We start from the raw sequence: 23,902 nt of genomic DNA on the forward strand, positions 1-23,902 counted from the left end.
AAATTACAGTCAAATTATGCATATGAACTCAAGCATAACATAACCAAAATGTCAGTGGTTTTCACCTGGTCAGTAAATGTCCAAGTGAATTTGGTTAGATCCATACTTATTATAATCGTATGGTGAAGATTAAAACAATCATATGGCTAAGATTTACACCTCCTAAATCTAACGGTGACTTTGGTCAATCACTGACCAGGTGAAAACCACGGACCAAAATGTACATTAAAGAAGAATCACTAATTCATTTAAGAAGCAATCAAGCAATTGTTAATCATAATTTTCCAAATTAAAAAAACTTTGTCATACAATTAGCAAAAAAAAAAAAAAAAAAAAAAAAAAAAAAAAAAAAAACTCATAACCCCAATTGATTAATCCCTACTTAAATTATTTTCTACACCTCCAAGCTGATACAGAAAAAAGAGGCCTATCTTGCCATCCTATTATAACACATCCATTTTCATCCTTCATCCTAAATCCATCACAACCATACCCTTGCAATAACCTCCTCGCCTGCAACATCCCGAAATAGCTCAACCCGACGTTCCCAAACCCCGCTACATCGAGCCTATGTATCCACTTCTCCAGCTTCTCGTGTCTTTCCTTTCGCTCCCCTCCCTCACACGCTATGATGTTCTTTATCTCCTCCCCAAACAACATCTTTTCCACCTTGAGTCTTTCCAAAGATGTCCTCGATACACTCGATTCCAAGCAATCGAACAATGCTGCGTACGAGTATAGCGCCTCGAGTAGCCTTTCCATTAGCGTTGATCCGTTGTGGTTTGAGTCTTGTTCTGTTACCACCATTAGTTTTGGGGATAGAGTCCAGAGGGTGTTGAGGAAGTAGTCTATCTTCATTGATGACGGTGGCGAGGATGTGGTTGAGTCGGGGCTTGGACTGTATCCGGCGGCTACCGTGCTGTCTTTCTCGAGTAACTCTCCTAGAGACTTCTGTAAGTGAATTCCGTTGGAATTCTTCGATGGGACCGGAGATCTTTTCCCCAATTCATCATCTGAGGCCAAAAAGGAATGCAATTGGAGTACTGAGCTAATTGCGAGAGCTTCCCCCGTTTTAACACGCAACTTCTCGACATCGAGATTCTCTAACTTGCTAACAATGGGATTGAACTGAAACGGGATATCCAACTTCTCTGCTTCTTCAATTAGTTTATGAGCCATTTGATCAAGTAACTCCTTCTGCTGATGTATCCCGGTGATCCTCAAATGAGGCGGACCTTCAGGCCGCGCGCTTAAAGCTTGCATAAGTGCAAGCCATTGAGCAGGTTCAGCTGCATTAAGATCAATCAAATGAACCATCTTCTCGCCTTCCATGGCTTCGATAATAGCTTGATTCGTAAGCACGAAAGCCATTTTCAAGAAAGGGAACATCTCGGAAAACAGTTTCCGGACTAAGATTTCTTCAGAAACCAAAGAAATCTTAGTAGCATTAAGAGCCCTATGAAGACCAGGCCAAGCTCTGATGATCCTATCAGCAAGAGCTTCAGTAAAGTAAGAAGCAATTCTCTGCATTGTATCCCCATCAGCAGAAGCTAATTGAGAGATCTGACCAAGCGCGATTTCCGCGTTTTCGAGGCTACCAGAAGCTACATGGTTACCACAAGTAAGCAATAAATGAATCAAATATAAACCCCTTTCCTCTGACTTAAGCTCTCTAAGCCATGGATACTGTGATCCCATACCAGGTGATGATAATGACATCATAGAGAAAACTTGAAGTGGTGATGATGATGTTACAGATGATGATCCATCATCTTGAAACATTGAATTGAAACTAATCAATCAATCAATCAATCAATCAACCTAGAAATTCTATGAAATTGAATTCAAACCTAATTAATTGGGGGAAATCACTCTAGAATTCACCATATCTGCTCATGAAAGAACCCCAAAAATTGCAGGATCCAGAACAAAAGCTAAGATTCTTATCATTAAAATGAAAAATCCAAGCAGATCACAGAGCTAAAAGGGGGGAAAAGAGAGAGAAATGGAAGAGCATATGATGAAACTAGCAAATCATGAACGGATTACACAAAAAAGAAAGGTAAAGAGGGAATTAAAATTGGGGGAAATTCAAAAAGGAAGCAACAGAACATGTAAGAACTAAGAACTGAGAAGAAATTCCTTACTGGGTTTTGCAATTGATAAAAAACCCACAAAGAATCTCAAGAAAAATCCAAAGATTGGGCGGTGAAATCTATCAAGAAGAGACGTATTCTAAGTTCGTCTGGGTTTGGGGAGAGAGAAAGAGAAAGGAGTCAAAAGGTTGAAGGAGAAAGGTGAGAACTTTATTAGAAAGAAAGAGGAGTTGTTCATGGGTTGGATTGGATTGGATTGTCGTTTAATCTGAGGGATGCTTTTTGTTGTTTTATGAATTTGTTCTCTTTCTTTTCTTTTCTCGAGTGGGAATATGGAATTTTATGAGAAGTTGAGCCTTTTTGGGGGCTATATATTTTATCCAATAATAATAAAAAAATTAGGGTAATTAATTTATTAGTCCCTATATTTTAATAAAAATACACTGTTTAGTTCCTATATTTTCAAAAACATACGGTAAAGTCCTTAATGTTTTTCTCAGTGAACTGTTTAGTCCATGCCGTTAGACTCTCATGAAGATTCTGTTAGTCAATTTGGAGTTGCGTTCATCTTTTTCTTTATTTTCCTTTCCTTTAAACTCTAATGCATCTGAAATCAACTTTGAGTGTTTTTTTCTTGATTTTCTTCTTAATCGTTCAAATTTGTAAGCATTGAGTTTGTTCTTTTTCTTGTTCTCCATACAAATAGCTTCTTTTTCTAAATTGAATTTTCTCTTCTGAAGTTTGAAGGTAAATAGTAAAGGGTAATTTAGTCATTTCTGAAGTCATAAACGGTAAAAAATCTAACAAACAGACGGAATGACTAAACAGTTCACTGAGAAAAAGGTTAGGGACCTTACCATGTGTTTTTGAAAATACAGGGACTAAACAATGTGTTTTGTTAAAATATAGGGACTAATAAATTAATTACCCCTTAAAATTTTAATAATATTTGTCTTTTTAATTATTATTATTATTATTATTATTATTATTAAAAAAAAAAAAGATGAATGCCATTTTTTTTAGTTCCTATAAATGTAATAGGATATTCATATTAATCTGAAATGTTTAATTTTGTTAAAACACATGTTGACTTATTGATTTAGTTATTATTATATATTAAATTATTCATTTTTACTAACATAATATTTTTAATTGCTGATTTTTTTTATTAACACTCAATTTAATGTCAGGACCGATTCTGTTATTAATATGACACATTTAATTTTATTAATGACACTGGTTAACTTTAATTATTTTTATATATTTTTTCGATCAAATTATCAGATAATTTTGAAGGATTCGTACCATCATGGCAGCACTTTTAAACCATGTCTATATATTCAGACTAATTTAATATTTTTTTGAGACAGCTAATAGAATATTTTTAATTTGGTTTTTATTTTGTTAACAAGCAATTTAATGACATATCAAATGTCATTAAAATGTCCAAAAACATTTTCGTAATATTTCTTTATTATTCTTACTCTAAACAATTTAAAAAAAGAGCTCTGTTAGAATTGAAAAATAGTTCCGAAAAATAAAACTAAATATAAGAATAGTTATTTCGAATGAAAAATCAATTTTTATAGTTAATAATGACAACAAACAATATAAGGATAAATTTCTATAATCTCTTAATTTTATGACTAATTTTATTATGACCCCCAAACTTTAAAAGCCTGATATTATAATTTTTAAACTTTACAACTTATATTTTTTACCGTTAGCTAAATAAAAATGACCAATGACGATCTTAATATAGAAAAGTTCAAAAATTCAAGTTGTTTTGAACTATATTTTCCCATTGAGCCAACACTTTAGATTTCCAAATCACCATTTTATACCTTTCTCTCTCTAAACAACAATTTTCTCTCACATAGGCGCTAGTCGGACAGATATGGCCATCGAGGATTAATCGGGAATTAATCGGATTTGTATTTTTTTATTTTTTTTTTGTTAATCAACAAAATATTATATAAATTCAATTAAAACTATACTATCTAAAAACAATATTATAAAAATATTTTATATAGAAAAACACGTATATTTGAAACATATATCTTAAAAAAGGTGCAAACATCAACATTTCAAAAACAATATCATTGAAACAACTCAAAAGTGAATTATAATAATGAAAAAAATAAATTCACCATAAAAATGTTTTTCTTTATCGTCGTTTAGGTGGAGTCTAAGCGGCTAAAAATCAGTTAGGAGCCAAAAAAAGCATTTAAAGTGACTAATGGAAGAAAATCAGCACGTATTTTCGATTTCGAACGTCTAGACGATTCAGACAGCCTTCGTTTTGAACAGTGCGCATAACCAAACAACACCTAAATGACCTCAACATCAAAATGTTCAAGTGTTAAAGTTGTTTACAATATTATTTCTATCACTATACAATGGAGGATTACCTGTTGAAGTGATCATCTTAATCAATGGTAAAAAAAGATCATTATGTTAGTAAAATGTAAAATTGAACCATCATAATTTCTGGCTTTCAAATTTAAGGACCATAAAAAAGTAAGGACAAAGTTGAGGGGTGATGGGGTAATTTACCCCATAAAACATATAACTTTTTATAACATAAGAAGTAAATAGTTTATTAGTCCTATATTTTTACTTAACAAATTATTTAGTTGTCGTATTTTAATAATATACTATTTAATCCTTAATTTTTATTCTATTTAACAGTTTAGTCCCTCAAACATTTGAATTATTAAACAGTCCAGTCATTCTTTAAAGGACTAAACAGTTGAATAGAACAAAATTGTATTTTTAACATACGAAGATTAAACAGTGTGTTATATAAATCATTTACTGGAAAACGTAAAAAAAACACGTGTTTTTTGCCTACAAACAGGTCCCTGAGGTTTAAAACTGTACAAACAAAGGTCTGTGATAAACGTTGCTATGAAATAAGAGATTTTTGGTGTTTTTTATTTTTTTTATAGTCTCTTATGAAAACTACTTAAAAACCCGAAAAAACCTCTTATTTGATAATGTCGGACTCTTATTTATACAGTTTTAAATTTCGGGAACCAATTTGCAAATACGAAAACCACATGGTTTTTTTTGTCTTTATATCATATTTATCCCCCCAAACAAAAAAATCATATTTTTCAAATTGTAAAAATAATTTTTTTGAATATTAAATATTTGTTTTGAGTCGGTTACCTGCCTAACCTTCCATGTTCAACTTTATCTCTAAGGTAGAATTCAAACTTGAATGGTTTTTGTCTCAACATTAAATGGCCAAGGAATCTAAGTTATGGGGAAAAGGGTAAAAGTGGAATAAAAAGGGGTAAAATATTTGAGAAGATAAGAAAAGTCCAAAGATGCCCTAACAAAGACAAATAAGAGAGTTTGTAAGGTAGTAGGTAAAGAAGGAGAAAAAGTAGGAAAAAGACAAAAATAGGTTTTGGCTTTGATGACCTTACAATTGTCATTATCTTCTCTTTAAATTTAAAAGACAAAGAAACAAGGTGGTTAAGGAAACTTCCAAAAACTTTCATAGTACTAACATTACATTACATTTATCTCTTCTTTATGGGTAAATACACCCATGGCCACTGAACTTTACCCATTTTCACATTATGGCCACCGAACTTCATTTCTTCCCAGTATAGCCATTGAGCTTTACATTTTTTAACACCGGTGGTCACTTAACGCCTCAAAACGACCATTGACGGCTATAAATAAAAAATCCAAAGCGTTAATGATATTCTAAGGAACTTTAATTCTTGAAAATTTTTATTTAGGTATTGTTTGGTTAAGAGAGAGAAAGTGAATTTTTAGAGAGAGGAAGCTCCAAAAAATATGATTTTCGAAAAAAAATGTGGTTTCATGATAAATGTCGTTCTGAACAACTTTAATTCTTGAATAGTTTCATTTTAAGGTCGTTAACGGTCATTTTGAGAAGTTAGTTAAAATTGAGTGGTTACCGGTGTTAAAAAGTGTAAAGTTCAGTAGCCATACCGGGAAGAAATGAAGTTCAGTGGCCATAATGTGAAAATGTGTAAAGTTTAGTGGTCATGGGTGTAATTTACCCCTTCTGTATTAATGTAATGATACCTTTTTTGTTTTTTCTTTGTTCAACTTGTTGCAAAAGTTAATTCTCATCTACCACCTGCCGTCCATCAATGGAAGAAATTGGGACTAATACATTTCTAGTCCTGTAAGTTGTACAAAAATTGCAACTGATCCCTGAATTTGAAAACGTTATAACTAGTTCACTCAACTTGCTTATTTGGAGCAAATAACCCCTTAAATTCTACATGTCAGCGTGTGATAGTAGGGGTTGGTTGTAATGTTTTGAAGTTCTAATCATACACTGTCACGTGGTATTTGAGAGGTTATTTGTTTCAAATAACAAGTTGTGCCATGTGGCAGTGCATGATAGTAGATGGTTAGTTAGTTGTAACGGTTTGAGTCTAAGTTGTCGAAAAACTGCAACTGGCCATTTTGAACTTTAAAAGTTACAATTAATTCACTCAACTTGCTTATTTAGAACAAATAACCTCTCAAATACCACATGATATCGTGTGAAAGTAGTGGGTTAGTTGTTACGTTTTGAAGTTTTAATCATGCATTGTCACGTGGCATTTAGGGGGTTATTCGTTCTAAATAAACAAGTTATATCATGTGGCCGCGCATGATAGTAGGGGGTTAGTTGTGACATTTTGAATCTAAGTTGTCGAAAAACTGCAACTGGCCCTTTTGAACTTTAAATTATAACTAATTCACTCAACTTGCTTATTTGGAACAAATAACCCCTCAAATACCACATGACAATGTGTGAAAGTAGAAAGTTAGTTGTTACGTATTAAAGTTCTAATCATGTGTTATCACATAACATTTAAGGGGTTATTTGTTCCAAATAAATAAGTTGTACCATGTAGCAACGTGTGATAGTAAGAGGTTAGTTGTAACATTTTGAAGTTCCAATCACGCACTGCCACATGTTATTTAAAGGTTATTTGTTCTAAATAAATAAGTTAGAGAGTTAGTTGTGACGTTTATCTTTTATCAATATTAATCATTTGATCATTCTGTCTTTTTTTTTTTAGATTTTTAACCGAACATATCTTAACTTTCAGGACAACTATAGTAAATACATAATTGTCATGTTACTCTGTTATTTTCTGTCTGTCTATTTATGCCAAATATAACTGTTAAAAAGCTAAAAAAAAATTAGACAGAAGGACCAAAGAGTTAATATTGATAAAAGATAGGGATCTTGTAATGTGTTTTTCAAAATAGAAGGACTAAACAGTGTGTTAGGTAAAAAAAAAGGGGACTAATAAATTATTTACTTTTTATAGTATAAAAATTATATATCATTCTATTAATGTAAAAAATATAGATAATGAGGGTAATTTACTTGTCAGGTTTGAGATTTGATTTTATATCCCGTTAAAATTTAATCCTTATTGACGAGTGATATGTAAATTTCACTTTAAATAGTTTGTCTTGATCTTAGAAGCAGGTATGCATACCTTTACCCAAATTTTTTATAACAAAAAAAAAGTAGAAAAAATATAACAAAAAAATATAGAGTCAGTACAAAATTCACAATATGAAAAAATAAACTTAAAATTTATAAGGAAAAAAATGTAAAATAAAACAAATATCGATGGGGGAAATCTCGAGGAGAATCTCCAGGGCTATGATTGCTTGAAGTAAGATAGAGAAAGGATCAAATAAGGTGTAAGGATCTCACGACCTCACTCAAATGCTTAAGTTAATAGAGTTTGAGAGAGTGGAGACTAGGAATAAGTGGATTCTAGGGTTTTTATGATAATATACATTGGTTGCACATACACTCTTTTCTATTTATAAGGTGTTGAGGAAATTTTCAGTATTTTATCAGTTTCTATGCCCTAGTAGTATTGAGGACATGTGTAAGAGTGATAACGAGAAAATATTTGATGGCGGGTCTAGTGGGATTTGGCATATGCTAACTGTCAATCTGTAATTATATGGATTAGCAACCTTCAAGTTTTGCATGCTTTACCCATTAGTTCACATGTCTATGACGAGTATCATTTAATCAAGGTGTATTCATTAACCGACGTGGCGTGCTAATTTAATTGCATGCCATAAGATGCCCACTTCGGCCTGCCAAAGTTCTTTAGGTCTTCGGTCCAAGAATACCAACACCATTATTTAGAAAGTTATATAGTATTTTATGAGGTCTGAATTCTGGCATAGGTCCAAGAGGAAACTGATTGGTGAGCTAAGTATCATTTCAGCTTATGATCAGATGTAAATGGAACGTTTAGCACGCGATTCCCACTCTTTCTTGTGAATGGTTGAGGAGAGGAGAAAATGTGGTAGTGTTAAGGCTAACTGACAGAGCATGTCAGCTGTTGTAGGTGTCCTTTCTAATCAAATTGTCTTCCCTCTAAATCGTCGCCACATGTCACAAATCGTGCCACTGTTTCAAAAGGAATGAAGCAAAAAGGTTTTTAGACATTAAATAACCTCTTTAATTAGGGTTTCTCGAGATTTATCAGACATACTAACAATTATAATAGGAGGAAAATGCAAACAACAAACTCTTAGAAAGATAAGAAAACAAAAGAAAAAAAAAAAACACAGAAGACAATGATGACCTCAATTTGAAAAATATCGTCAAAATCCTTTCACGAGCCACAAAGCTTTACTTAAAGCAACAAAATTTTAATCATGGTAAAAGATTTTTAACAAATGCATAATTCCTTTTAGTGCAAGGCATGAAAGTGAAATGATGCATTGGTTAAAAGCCGATTGTTCCTAATGCTAGTAACCGTCTTTGAGAAGCGGGGGAAGTTATGATAAGGAAAGGCTTCTTTGCGCATAAAAATCCCAAAGAAGCATAACACTTGCCAATCATGTGAAGAACACCCACCGCCTCACTTAAGGGTATTATATTCCTTTAATAAAGACCCCATCCTACTATAAATAAGGGTCATTACTCCCCATAACACATACTAAAATCATTATTAAGCCCTTTTATTATCTATTGCTCTTACTAAATTTGGCATTAAAGTGTTCCCAGTAACCCACCCAGTATGGAAACTGACATGGCATATTTACTCTCGGGGGCGATCAACAATTGTTATAATTTTTTTTTTAGCTTATACTCGGATGATTGTTCATAATTATTTTTAATATATTACAAAATTTAAAATTCACATAAAAAAAGAGGTTGAAATTGAAATGGGAAATTGTGACTAAGATAAACCACACACTAAGAAATAAAAGGAAAGTATCCTCTCCGTCTTATTCACAATCCTATCTTTACTACATAATTAAGAAATATATGTAGAATGATTGTACACGAGTATATAGACTAATTTAAAGGTTGTTTGGTTTCGCTTTTTTACCTTTTCACTGAAAAAGGCATAATATAGTTTTTGATTAAGTTTATTAACAAGCAGTTTTTAGTTTTTTCTATTTAGACTTTTTTAATTAAAAAAAACATTTTGAAGCTTTTAACGAAAAAAATTATTTATTTATTTATTTAATTTTGATAGAATTATCATTTCTATTTTTATTTATTAATTTGAAGCATATACAACAACTCTCACAAATTTACCAAACAGAATCAATTAAAATCTAACAGCTAAAAAAGCAACAACTAACAACGGCTAAAAACAACTATAATAGAACAAAAAACACCGCAGCTAATCATTTGAGTATGAAATTGACACAAATTTTCCTCGAAAACTCCAAACAAATTAAGAAAAAACAATGTAAAAGGATAGAAGATCTATATTATGAGAATAAATCAAGAGTTACAAGTTACAACCGCTCTATATTTTACAAGGAGAAAAACAATATTTTTCTACTTATCTCAGTGCAACAAAAATATTAACTCTCTAATTTTTCCCCAACTCCTAGGTGTGCATCGCCGAACCAAACCGATTGAATTCAGTTTTTCAGTTTGGTATCGGTTTTATTTTTAGGTGTATTCGGTTTGGTTCAATTTGTCAAAAAAAATGTAAAAAAACCGAACTGCACCGAATTACACATATTATAGATTATTATTATTATTATATATATATATATATACACACGTATATTTGACTGTACAAGTTTAAACATTTTTTATTGTTGTTGAGATAATAAGCCAATATAAATATATTTTGAAAGTATTTCAATTTTTTTTTTGTTGTTGAGGTAAATTTAATGAAGATATATAATGATTTTTATTTGTCATTTTTATTTATTTTTAACTGAATTCAGTTTTTTCAATTTAAAACCAAATATTTCGTTTCGGTTTTACATGTTATTCAGTTCGGTGTCAATTATTTTAATACTTTTGGTATTCGATTTTTTCGGTTCGATTCGGTTTTGAACCGAACTCAAAACGCTCACAAACACGTATGCTCACAATTACAGTACCGCGTATTGTCCTTGCTCTACTTGTGGGCTATTTCTCTACTGATGAGATTTTTCTCATTGTGAGTTGCTATCCACCACATTTTCGTAATGCAATTTATAGCATTCAAAGAATATAAAAATTCAACCGAAATTAATTTGGCCGGTTGAATCTATTGACAAAATTTTGTCAATGAGAATGCAGCAACATGTTTTTTTATTTTCCAACCACATATGCAGTAACACGTTTTTTTTTTGTTTTTTTTTTTCTTTGTTTACTTTTGTTTACGATTATTAATGGGATAAGGTACAAAATACTCCTAATGTTAGACATTCATGAGCAATTTTACCCATAACGTATAAAATTATGCAATTTTACCTCCTAACGTTGGCAACAAAGAGAAAATTTGCCTCTAACTTTGACGAGTTTGGTCAATTTGATTCAACTTTCCAACATTAGGAGTAAAATTGAGGTTTACTGTCAACGTCAGGGTAAAATTGCACCATTTTTAGACGTTAGAGATAAATTGCACTTCACCGTCAACGTTAGGGGTATTTTTGCACCTTATCCCATTATTAATTTAACCAACAATTAATACGTAATAATTCACAGTTCAGAACAACTGGAAAGTGGATCAAATATTTAAATGAAGCAACATAAATTTATCAAAGACTTTCAAAACCATATGTTTCAACAACGACTTGTCAGGAAAATGTGACCAACCTATCTGTAATTATTGATTGATGGCATAATGCATCCCCAGCCCTTCAAGTTGTTCAAAAACTACAACTGACCCATGAACTTCAAAACATTACGTTATTTGGAACAAATAAACCCTCAGATGTCACGTGGCAGCGCGTGATTGAAACTTCAAAACATCACAACTAACCCTTTACTATCATGCGCTGCCACCTGGCATTTGAGAGGCTATTTGTTCCAAATAAGCAAGTTGAGAGGTTACCTGTAACGTTTTGGAGTTCAGGGGTCAGTTGTAGTTTTTGGACGACTTGTGAGGCTGGAGATGTATTAAGCCTTGATTGATCCTACTGTAGCAAATTAATAAAAACAATTAAATTAAACCTCAGTTAATTAATTTGATTTGTACAATGAAACATGTGAGCTTGAAGTAGGTTGAATTTGTAGATAAACCTACCTCTTGTGATTCAAATCTTGCAACTCTGTGTACTCTGGCCCCAGGTTGAAATTGATGTAAAAACGTCGGTTCCGGTGCAGATTCCCAGATGATTGATATTTGATCGTATGCGCCTATTGCACAGTTTCAGGATCACCTGTGTATAGCTGTCAATTTCTGACACGATAACACGATTTACAAAAAGACATTTCGCTTGACATGATCCGTTTGACATAAATTGTCATTTTTTGTTGTTGCATTTATATCATATATAATCATGTTGAATATCAAATATGCAAGGGTTGCGGGTAAATAAGCTAGTCCACGGTAATGGTAGGGGTAGGGGTAAGGGTAGTAGGTTACGCTTTGGGACATGGAACATAGGTTCTTTGACAGGAAGATTAGCTGAAATTGTAGATGTTATGAAGAGGAGGAGAATAAATATATTATAACTACAAGAAACCAAGTGGGTTGGAGCTAAGGCTAGAGAGATAGCTCCTTGGGGTTATAAGCTTTGGTACTCAGGAAAGGATAAGGGTAGAAATGGAGTAGGTATTCTTATTGATAGGGAGTATATTGATGAGGTAGTAGCGGTGTCTAGGAAGAGCGATAGAATTATGAGTGTTAAGCTAGTGATAGGGGATGAGGTTGTGAATGTCATTAGTGCATATGCGCCACAAATAGGATTAGATGTGTCTATAAGACAAGCTTTTTGGGATGACTTAGAGGAAGTGGTGCAACAGGTTCCTAGGGATGAAAAAATGGTACTAGGGGGTGATCTCAATGGACACATGGGTTCTAGGCGAGATGGGTTTGAGAGTGTTCATGGAGGGTATGGTTTTGGAGATAAGAATGAAGCAGGAAATGATATTTTGGAATTCGCATCAGCCTATGACTTGAGTATCATGAACACATGGTTTATGAAGAGAACATCCCACTTAGTGACTTATCGGAGTGGCGGTAATGCGAGCCAAATTGACTTCTTCTTAGTAAGGAGTGCTTGGAGAAAGAGTTATATTGATTGTAAGGTGATCCCTGGTGAGAGTACGACAACCCAACATAGAGTAGTGGTGCTAGATTTTCGAAGTAGGAAATGTATAAGAAAACAAACACCTCAAGTAGAGACTAAGATTAAGTGGTGGAAATTGCAAGGGGAGAATCAACAAAAATTTGTGGATGAGATGACCAAAAAAGATATTTGGACTTGCAATATGGATTCAGATATAGATTCGATATGGAATAAGATGGAGCATAGTATAAGGGAAGTAGCGAAGGAAGTTCTAGGGGAATCTAAAGGTAGCATGCCACCGGGTAAGGACACATCTTGGTGGACAGAAGAAGTACGACAAGCAGTAAAGAGTAAGAGAGAATCCTATAAACTATTGGGGAAATGTAGGAGTGACGAGAACTACGAAAAATACAAAGAGGCTAAAAGGGAAGTAAAGAAGGTCATACGAGATGCTAGAGCAAAGGTGAATCAGGATCTGTATACAAGATTGGATACGAAAGAAGGGGAAAGAGACATATATAGAATTGCTCGGATGAGAGATAGGAAGACGCGAGATCTCGGAAAAGTTAAATGTGTGAAGGATGTGGACCAGAAAGTCCTAGTTGGAGATAAGGATATCAAGGAACGATGGAGGTCCTATTTTGATGACTTATTTAATGGAGATCGCCAACAAGATGTTGGAGATATAAGTATCCATCACGATATGATAAATCATGAATGCCTGCGGAGAATTCAAAAGGGTGAAGTCAAAATGGCATTAAGTAAGATGAAGTTGAAGAAAGCAGTAGGACCTGATGGCATCCCTATTGAGATTTGGAGATGTTTGGGAGAAAGAGGAATCGAATGGTTGACGACGTTCTTCAACAAAATTTGGAGAAACAATAAGATGCCATCGGAATGGAGGAAAAGTACTTTAATCCCTTTGTATAAGAACAAAGGCGATGTCCAAGATTGTGCCAACTATCGGGGAATCAAATTAATGAGTCACACTATGAAACTTTGGGAGCGAGTGATTGAACAAAGGCTAAGGAGGACGGTGAAGATCTCGGAAAACCAGTTTGGCTTTATGCCGGGAAGATCAACTATGGAAGCCATCCATCTAATGAGACAATTAATGGAGCACTATCGAAATAAGAAGAAAGACTTGCATATGGTTTTCATTGACTTGGAGAAAGCATATGATAAGGTACCAAGGGAAGTACTTTGGTGGGCCTTGATAAGGAAAGGCATTTCGCGGAAATATATTGACATCATAAAGGACATGTATGAGGGAGTATGCACGAGTGTACGTACTAGTGTTGGGAAGACTGAAGAGTTTCCTATTACGATTGGAGTGCATCAAGGTTCCGCACTAAGCCCATTTCTTTTTGCCATCGTTATGGATGAACTAACAAGTTCACTTCAAGATGGTATACCATGGTGCATGCTGTTTGCAGATGATATTGTGTTGGTTGAGGAGACGAAAGAAGGAGTGGAGATGAAGTTGGAACTATGGAGGCAAACTCTAGAATCTAGAGGCTTTAAGTTAAGTCGAAGTAAGACAGAATATTTGGAGTGTAAGTTTAGCGGCCGTAGGAGTAGGGAGGCAGGGACAATCATCCTAGATGGGAGAGTTGTTCAGGCCTCGGATTGCTTCCGGTATTTAGGATCTATTATCCAAACGGATGGAGAAGTAGATGGAGATGTTGCTCATAGGATTAAAGCTGGTTGGTCGAAGTGGAAGAGTGCTACGGGTTTCCTTTGTGATCCCGGCATGCCTAATAGATTGAAGGGAAAATTCTACCGGACGGCAATTAGACCAGCATTGTTATATGGTACGGAGTGTTGGGCAGTGAAACACTGCCACATCCATAAGATGTCGGTGGCGGAGATGCGTATGTTGAGATGGATGTGTGGTCACACGAGAAAGGACCGGGTGCGTAATGAAATAATTAGGACAAAAGTAGGGGTCACATCTCTTGAGAATAAAATGAGAGAAAACCGACTAAGGTGGTTTGGCCATGTGAGACGTAGAGCGCTTGATGCGCCGGTTAGGAGAACCGAAGAGTGGCAAAGGGATGTAGTGGTGAGGGGTAGGGGAAGACCTAAGCAAACTTGGAGGAGGGTGATCGAGAGTGATATGAGTTTATTGGGAATTAAGGAAAATATGGTAGTGGATAGGACGGAGTGGAGGGAGCGAATCTGTGTCGCTGACACGACTTGATTTTCACGGTTTTATATGATGGTTCATGTTAGCCGACCCCGAATCATTTCGGGACTAAGGCTTTGTTGTTGTTGTTGTTGTTGTTGTTGTTGTATAATCATGTGGAATATATAGATCATATAGCACGTGTATGACATGAGATGAGAACCCATTTTCACACTCCAAACACGACTATGACATGGGAACCATTGTGACACCTCCACTGTGCAGAATTCGAAACTCATAAGCAGCATAAGACTAACTAGAATCACGAATACCATGATAGGTAAATGGTGAAGGGTGAATTTGCAGATGATAGAAACCTGAAAAATGGTGCTAGTTCACAAGTTTATGAGAATTACTTAAATAAATTGCATTCATGACCCTTGAACTATAGTGTTACTAAAATTATGGCCCCTAAACTTCATTTCTTGTCATAAAAACCCATTGTATTTTACTTTACTGTAACATTAACGTCCAAATCAACAAAAATCCCTTAAAACATCAACAAAATGATGAAGGTAAATAAGTATTTGATCATAATTTATAGTAATATGGATAAAAAGAAGTCAACAATGTAGACAATGTCTACTTATCATTTCCTTAATTTTTTTAACAGATAAATGAAATTTAAGGGCTATAATGTTAATAGCGATATAGTTTAGGAGCTAGGATCTATTTATAACCGATATGCCTAAAACGAAACTGTGGTCCAAAAGTATCTTAATGGTCAGCAATATTCCATTTGCTTCTAAAGCAAATTAGGAAATTATTTGTTAGAGCTCAAGTCATAAAAATGACATCACCAAGATGCTGCACATCTTTAGATAAACAAGCCTGATAGGGTGAAATGTAAAGCAGAATTTGTTTCCGTCAGCTTTTGCTGTAATTATCATATAAGTATATGCCAAAGATGTAAAAGAAGAAGTAATCATAACTATAACAGCATGTTGCATCACAGAACCACAGAGATAATATTCGTCACATCGAACATTTTTGAGGAATTATGATTTTCAGAAAAGAACAATCCATTAAATAAAGAAAGTAATCAGCGGCGCACCTTTATCAGAATGTTCTCTGAGCCGAGCAAGGGCTACTGCAATCTTTGCACCAACATCGGCATTATTTTTCACCAGTGCAATATGTGGGATCTAGTTAAGAAAATTAAATTATTGGAACAACTACATAACCAACGATGGTGAGTAGATTTCTACAACGTACAACTTAAGCACGTAAATAACTAAATTGTTTTAGTTTTTTGTCATTATTTGAATCTCATCTTCACTGCCTATCTGATAGCATAGATGGTCTAATGAGAGCAAGAATTTCCAGGAACATTTGAAACATTTCATTTCTGAGCAGAAGAGCAATTTTCTTTTTCAGGTAGTGTTCGATCAATTAAGGTAATGACAAGAGTATATAAACTTCCAAAATAAAGTTATCAAGTAAAAAACTGGGGAAAGGATATTTGACGCCAGTGAAGCACCTCCAGTTAATTCATTCACTCTTGCAAGTAAGAATGGGGTTTCAGCATTGCCTGATATATTCTTATCCCTGAAGATTCAGTTATTTGAATTGAGCATATTAGCTAGATTTTTTTAAAATGAAAAACATTATTTAGGAAAAAAAAAAAAACAACTAAGACATTTTATTAGCTAAATGCATTTTGCAACCTGGCTTCTCCGAGGGCCCTTTGTATGGCAGACTCGATTGAATTTCCAGAAGCCGAGTGTTCCTTTGGGATCGGAACAGCTATTAGTATTCCAGTCCCTAGCTTAAGTTTCATAGTAGCATCTGCAGTTAAAAACTCAAATATAATTAATTTAATTCTTTTAGTAAGAAATGAATGGAATGAGATGAACATCGCATCTTCACTTGCCTATCAGCAGAGCACATTCCTCGGGAGAGTCTACACGACAAGGTGCCTATATTAATTTCACAAATCAAAGACAAAAAGCTATTTGAGTGAACTGATATTTGAAAGAACAATTACATAATTTATTTGTAAATAATAAATTTTGTTCTTTTTATATATGCCAGGTCATAGATTGTGCTCCCTGTACTTTCAATAACAGCATGTTCTTGTAATGATGTTTCCTATATAATTCCTTACATATGAAGTCCTAAGAACCTAACATGACTGGAGCCCATCTTGAAGAAAAGAAAGAAAGAAGCGGACCATGTTTACCTTGCAACCACTCGTTTCTGTGAAAAAAGCAGGAAATTCATTGCTCTTGTATGACGTAACGCAAACTCCTTGAGTTTCCTGAGTTGATCACGCAAGAGATGTACCATAATAAACTGAATGCCTTCCAATAACATGTGAAGAAAAAAATTGTGATATATACCAAATATTCAAGGGTTCTTGGGATATCTAATATAGATTTTACACCAGCAGAGATAACGGCAACTGGAGTACGACCAAGCTCAGTGAGATCAGAGGATACATCCATTGCTGCCAAATGTTATGCAAAAGGAAAACTATCAACTTTGTCAATCAACAACACTTTGAACAAAAATTACTTTCGTAAGCTGAAGAAGGGTGCTATGTTTCAAGCAAAATGTAACTACCAAACGAATGTGTCTCTAATTGCATAAGGAATGAGAAAGGCAAAAAAATCTCAGGTTAGTCATGTTACTAGTATAGGCAGTTGACAGCATGCTTATTCTGATGACGATGAAATGAATCTAAATGTCAAATTCCCTAATCGATCAATTTTGTTCCAGACCCTCTAATCTCATGGCGATTAATGACGGATTGGCAAGTTGTACATGCACTTCAGCTAGAACTCTTTCGATGCAAAATATAAAAGCAAGGCAGACCCTAACAGCTTTTTCTACAAGGAACCGCATGAGAGGGGAAATGAAGGAACGTTCACCCTCTCAACCTTTCTTTGCTATACAACTAATTTCTTTCATAACTTCAGAATAAGATGAAGTACTTGTTTCTTGGTCCTAATGAAACAAGAGAGTTATACAATACAATCTTTCTGATTCAGGCTGGTTTGAAGTATGATTGAGCTTGATCAAACCAACATTGCACATTAAGAATTTGAATTCAAGTAATTACGAAAAAGTTCATAGAACCATTGGATTGAATGCAACGAGCGTATTTATTTGAGACTTGGCATGTTGAAAAACTAAGTTAAACAAAACTAGTGCTGAACGCCTCATGTCCAACCATTAATTTGGAATCCTAAGTCATCAACTAAAAGTGTAGTTTTGCTTTTGCTTGCACTTACTGATTCTCCCACAACTCAAACTATGATTGCTTTTCAGAAGAATGTTCCACATGAAACCACAAGATTTATCACTATATCTGTAGAAGTTATCTAAATTTCAATTTCTTGAATAAAAAACTTACGGGGGCTACCATTTCAAAAAGAACAAATATCGGTTGAATATGGCAACTGTGCCCTTATTGACCTAAATATTCAACTTTTGATATGCTAATGCAATGAATTGTAATCCAATGAAAAAGCTGAAATTTATGGATGACTCCAATGACGAAGTACACAAGCAAGTTGGTTGTTAATCAATGCTGAAATTTTTGGCCTTTTCAAGTCTAGTCTCGGTAAAGCAAGTTGGTCGCTTTATGGAGATCAGACTTGAAAAGCCAGAAATTACATAGCATATGAAAAGACATCCACCAACTAATAAACAAGAAAGGAAACAGAAATCATCATTCCGTTCCTGCTTGCATTTTATGTGAATGAGAACAACAACAACAACTGCTTACAAGCACAAGAAGCTAAAATGTTAAAGATTATAACAAGAGCTATTATTGGGCCTTAACTATCTGCTTAAGCTTTTGGTTCAAATGGTTACTTAACTGCCAAGGGGCATTTGCGTGTATAAAAAGGTTCATCCTACTATGTGTTGAAATTTCATCAATAAATGAGGTTGTCAGGATTTGAATCCTAGGCCACTTGGTATAAGAAGATCTGACACCATGTAAACAAAGACCTATCTCACCCCAAAAGGCACCTCAAACAGAGAGGATTGCCTCATACATATAAGGAGCCATTTAGCTCCTTCGTTAAGCAATGTGAGATAAATAACACACCATGTCGTGTCCAATTCATTTGGAGGGTAAAGCTAATATTAGCAGGAGACCCAACATTGAACCATGACTCTGATACCTTGTAAACAGACTAAGACTTAACAATAAAGCGAAACTTGAGCCTGAAAAGTCCTAGCATTTATGCACATGAAACCACATTAAAGCACCAAAATATTGCATAATATCAGACTTATGTCCTTCACTCTCCCTTTCAATATTTCACTAACAACATATTTTAAACTCCCCATACTCTGGATAAGCCAAGTATGTGAAAATCTACAGGACTCCCTGCTTTTACTGTATATAAATTACATGGGATAATATATTGTCCGGTCTCCTCACCCATGCAGGTTTCAAAGATTTGTAACCAAACGATACAAATTTAAAATACAATTAGCTAAATCGATAAAATGAGTATAAGGGATTCATAAGAACACCCTAAATCTATCTAACTTGCATAGTTGAGTGAAAAATGTCCAAGAGAACGAAGAAAACACAACCAATAGATCTTATATCCCTTATCATTCCAATCATTAGTTAAATAAACACTATTTTTCTAACTAACTAGCAATTAGCTGATAGTTCCGCTGCACATTGTATGAGAATCCCACAAAGAAAAATCCTAAGTAATTTATTGTGCTTTAAGAGATTTAGGTTACACATGTACATATCTATCACATCACTTGGGTGGAAACTTCAAAAATGAAAAAGCAGCATAAACCATCTGTTTTGTAAGTTGATGCATAAAAAAAATGGCAGCTGTCAAATTTGGAGCTCTTCTTGTACAAAATGAATAGGTCTTTTACCAATTCAATCTTCCATCCATACCCCACTTCGGATCACCGAGTGAACAGACATTGGATTATTTAAAAATTATCCAATGCGAGGAAAATCAATACATCAATGTACTCTATGGAATTGAGAAACCAACAATTATAGGTAAGAAAAAATATCTGTACTTATGGTTTTGGGAAAACATAATCTGAACTGGTGCCTCAAACAATATCATAACGTGACATATATGGAAGAAAAACATACTATGTTCGCCATGTCTATGCACTCCTCCAATTCCCCCAGTAACAAAAACTGAGATACCAACCTGCAAGAATTTTGATATTTAATTAGACATTGTACACAATAATTGAACTGGAAAAAGAGGAAAACAATGCTTTCAAATTTTCTAATGACTGAGAATCACAACCATTGAAGCAAAAAACATTGTTGCAGAAACAGTGGTTGCACCATTCCCTTTCATGGCCACCTAGAAAAGACATTGACAAGAATGTCATGTTAGCTGCAAAAATTGGCAGACAAGTTAAAAGCTTTGATATTTGCTCTTCAAAATTTTCAAATGGGAAAAAAATTATAAAGTTGAAACCAAATTATCATCAATGTACTCAGTAGTAAAGGAAGACAAGTCTACGTCATCCATATCAACAAAAAAGCTCCACAATCAGCTCTCATGAAGTATAGACTGAAGATATACAAAAATAAAAGAAAAAGAAAAGCAAAAAATCAGATGTATACTCATCAAAAGAATTCACCATACACCAGACAAAGAGAACACGGTACACAAGCATAGGCTGGTATCAAAAATAGATCCGTCATGTGAAAATTATTTGTTCTAATAACAAGAATCAAGTCATTCTCAGAGGACAAACTTCAGTTAACGAATGATTTCCAGTCAAGATTCACTCTAAATAATTCATCGGAGATCAGTTTGTTGAGTCCAATAGCAAATATCTAAAATTCGTCAATATTTTCTTTTATATCACAAAATATTATAAATACTTCTAAAGAGAGGATTGGAAATTTATATATCAACTAAAATCATTAATTCCATCACAGTCTGAATCAGGAACTTATAGTTGTCAAGATTTGGAGTCTACTACAGAAGGTCTGAAGTTTTAATCCGTACAGGTTGAGGTGGATGGTTACAGGTCAAGAGCTCTTAAAATGTTCTTTCCTAAGTGCGGTAAAAATTTGCTCAACTAATCTGGAAATCACTATAGCTTGGAGCCAATCTTGTGCTTTCATGTTCAACAGCAGAAATTTGATGAGCAATACCATGAATCATGAATTCTGTTCCACTAAATATATGTTGATATCTGATTTCACTACACCACTATGTATTTTCTTTACATTCTTTTCATTTGAGCTTAGTCTTTCTAATGAACTTGTTCAATTAAAGTGAGATTCTTCATGCTACACACTGGCAAATCCCTATGCATGATCTAAACATATAAATTCCAAAGCCAAATTATTATCATAAAAAGTTAACAAGAAAAACACCCACCATATAGCTCTCATAAACATATGAAATACGAAAGGAAATGTTTTCAGTAAAGAAAACTTGTAGTATTTGTTGCAACTCACAATATGTGCAATATCCCTCCTAGCAGTCTTTTGGGCTCTAGTTCCTAATGTAGCAAGTCTTTCCAGCTCTTCTGTACTCAGACCTACATTTAGCAATATGAACAATAATAACAATCTACATAACCAGTTGCTAAGTTTACAGGCGTGCGCTAAAAAAATGCTAAACCGAACTTGCTCAATTTTTATTTTTTTTGCGTATATATATATATATATATATGTTGTCATATGAGTGGTCCACAACCAATTTTTCCGTATCACTGTAGAACTTCTCAAAAGTAAGCTAGATTTGGACTACAAAAGTAAGATTGGGTCGTTTTGAACAAACTTAGAAAAATTTATCCGATATCATATATTAATTAAGTTGGATTTTATAATTAAATACAAACTCAATGAGCTAGTTAACCAACCCCAACATTTATGTGTCGGAAACAGGGGCCAAAACCATCCATGGTAGGGGTGGTTCCGGCAGTCGGGGGTCTGGCCCCCAGGTCCCTGTCTCCACCCATGTCCATAACATATCAAGTACAAACATATAAAATAAAATAATTTCAAATCTTCCATAATTGCTAGGATAAGAAAAGTTCCAAGAAAACATCATCCAAAGTCACTCAAGAGCATCAGCATTATGATATACGATAATATTGAAAAAACAAAAAGCATTATTCAGTTTGTTCATTTTATCATCTTCTTATCACACATAAAACAGTAGCATTAACAGTTCTCCTTTTATTCTAGCATCCTTTTGGCTTTTAAAAGATAAATTAAGCAAATCTAATAGATCCTTATCCATCTGACACAAAACCCCAGTGATATTGACCACAATCTCTTCTCTATTAAGCTATCCTCTAAAATTTGCACAATGCCTATTATGATTTGAACTGAAGTTGCATTACAACCTCTAAGAAGTCTTTCTGTGGAATCTACTCAATTCAAATACATGAAGCATAGATGGATATTTTCATCATATTAATCATGTAGAAAATGCTAAAGTTTGATATTAAAACCTATGCATGGAATGCCATCTAAAATTGCAATTGTAGCAGGAACTGCTCCATTCTTTCTCACAATTTCCTCCACCTCCTTTGCTGTCTTCAGATTTTGAGGATACGGCATCCCTAATAGATAAATTTGAACAAAAAAAGAAAAAAGCAGAAAGCATTAGGCACTGGGAATATCAAATTGCAAATCACCAACTTATCAAGTTGAATTGAATGCAATGAGCAAGGTGCAATGAAGAAATCATGACCTGGTTTATGAAAAAAAACAAATGAAGTAACTCTGAAGTCTGAAGTATAAATATCCTTTCTATATTAAATTCTGAAGGGTGAATTTCAATAAACCCTTCCATATAGAATATAGGCAAAAGAAGATTAATTCAAAGGAACTTGTGAAAAAAGTTCTGAAGAAACGGAAAAAAGAAAACAAATATCGAATTAAAATTAAGAACAAAAAAGACACTAAGATATTCTTCATTGATTAAAGGGTTAATTACATACAGATGTCGCGTGGTTTCTCCGATCTGCAGATGGGTATTGTGGTATTTTTTGTTGCAAACGCAACTCCTTGGTTTGCAAAATTTTGCAAATGCAACCATATGGTTTGCAAAATTTTGCATTTGGTTCACTTTGTCAAAATTTGGCCCGATAACATCTCCAAATGAAAATTTTCAAGTTTTAAATGATATTTTAAGCAACTTGAATTCTTCAACTTTTTAGGTTTGAGGTGATTTAGGTGTTTTTTATGAGAGAGAAAGTTAATGTTTAGAGTGAGAAAACTCAAACTCCATGGTTATTATGATACTAAACAACTTTAATTCTTTGAAAAAATTTGGCAAAGTAAAAAAATACAAAATTTTCATCTGCAAATCCGTGTAATGCATATACTTGTAATTAACCCTAGATTAAATTGATGGCAGACAAAGAGATAAGAACAAGTAATCACGGAAAAGCATTTCTTAAACTGATAGCAAATAAAGAAATGGGGAGAAATTATCAAGGCAAAGCAGTAAATTGGAAATACCATGAGAAATAATAGTGGATTCTAAGGCAACTACAGCTTTTCCGCACGATAAAGCTTGAGAAACCTCGGGAGATACCTTTAAGAATCTAGCAACCTGTAAAAAAAAGGAAAACAGTATCAGATTTTCATCATAAGACGTAATCCAAAGAGAAGTGATGCTTCAATGTAGAAAAAGAGCGAGATAATATAACGAATTGCCTTGGAATCAGAGTCGTAAGGATGAAGATGGCTATGGAGATTAGATAATCGAGACAGAGCTGAAGAAGTCATTACTCAAACACTGAAGAGTGACGCAGAAATGGTAGTAAATGGGTTTTTGCTGCGAAATTCTACTTATATATAGTATCCATTTTTACAATCAAGGGAGGAGGTCATATTGTCTCCCGGATGACTTCAGTAAAAATAGGGTTGAATTTTTTTCTTTTTTGTTTTTTTTTATTTTTTCTGAAAGGAGGATTTTTTTTTTTCTAATGAAAATGTTTATATTGTTCCGGAAAAAATATAAGTACATCAATAAAAATCTATCGAAAAACGATATAAATGGCAAAAAGGACCATAAAAAATACAAAAACTTTAAAGAAACAATAAATCATATATTTTTCGTTATTCCAAATCCGCGAAAAGCAGTTATAATCCAATTTTCATCATTTATATCATTTT

At 33.9% G+C, this 23,902-nt stretch overlaps 2 protein-coding genes across 2 annotated transcripts; both read right to left on the reverse strand.

Annotated features, from left to right (window-relative positions):
- Positions 1–353: 353 nt before the first annotated feature.
- Positions 354–2,418, reverse strand: LOC136233331 (scarecrow-like protein 3). The gene has a single exon (XM_066022966.1). The coding sequence runs from the start codon at positions 1,780–1,782 to the stop codon at positions 388–390; it is 1,395 nt and encodes a 464-aa protein (XP_065879038.1). The 5' UTR covers positions 1,783–2,418; the 3' UTR covers positions 354–387.
- An 8,360-nt stretch (positions 2,419–10,778) lies between these two features.
- LOC136232907 (pseudouridine-5'-phosphate glycosidase) lies at positions 10,779–23,612 on the reverse strand. The gene is made up of 14 exons (XM_066022385.1): positions 23,441–23,612; positions 23,243–23,336; positions 22,228–22,338; positions 21,224–21,306; positions 20,049–20,108; positions 19,886–19,946; positions 17,133–17,239; positions 16,973–17,050; positions 16,664–16,709; positions 16,458–16,578; positions 16,253–16,338; positions 15,845–15,928; positions 11,615–11,727; positions 10,779–11,504 (listed from the first exon to the last, which is right to left on the reverse strand). Exons 1-14 carry the CDS (start codon positions 23,510–23,512, stop codon positions 11,346–11,348), a joined length of 1,275 nt encoding a protein of 424 aa, XP_065878457.1. The 5' UTR covers positions 23,513–23,612; the 3' UTR covers positions 10,779–11,345.
- Between the last annotated feature and the right edge of the window lie 290 nt (positions 23,613–23,902).

The sequence above is a fragment of the Euphorbia lathyris genome, chromosome 6 (assembly GCF_963576675.1).
Source record: "Euphorbia lathyris chromosome 6, ddEupLath1.1, whole genome shotgun sequence".
In the NCBI taxonomy this organism is placed as follows: domain Eukaryota; kingdom Viridiplantae; phylum Streptophyta; class Magnoliopsida; order Malpighiales; family Euphorbiaceae; genus Euphorbia; species Euphorbia lathyris.

What these genes read in the sequence shown, in the direction of transcription:
- LOC136233331 (XM_066022966.1), bottom strand. Translation starts at nt 1,782, where the DNA reads ATGTTTCAAGATGATGGATCATCATCTGTAACATCATCATCACCACTT.
- LOC136232907 (XM_066022385.1), bottom strand. Translation starts at nt 23,512, where the DNA reads ATGACTTCTTCAGCTCTGTCTCGATTATCTAATCTCCATAGCCATCTT. An exon ending in CAATGTTTTTTGCTTCAATG is followed by an intron (nt 19,947 to 20,048) that starts GTTGTGATTCTC and finishes AAATTCTTGCAG; the next exon opens with GTTGGTATCTCAGTTTTTGT. An exon ending in AGGGCCCTCGGAGAAGCCAG is followed by an intron (nt 16,339 to 16,457) that starts GTTGCAAAATGC and finishes CTGAATCTTCAG; the next exon opens with GGATAAGAATATATCAGGCA.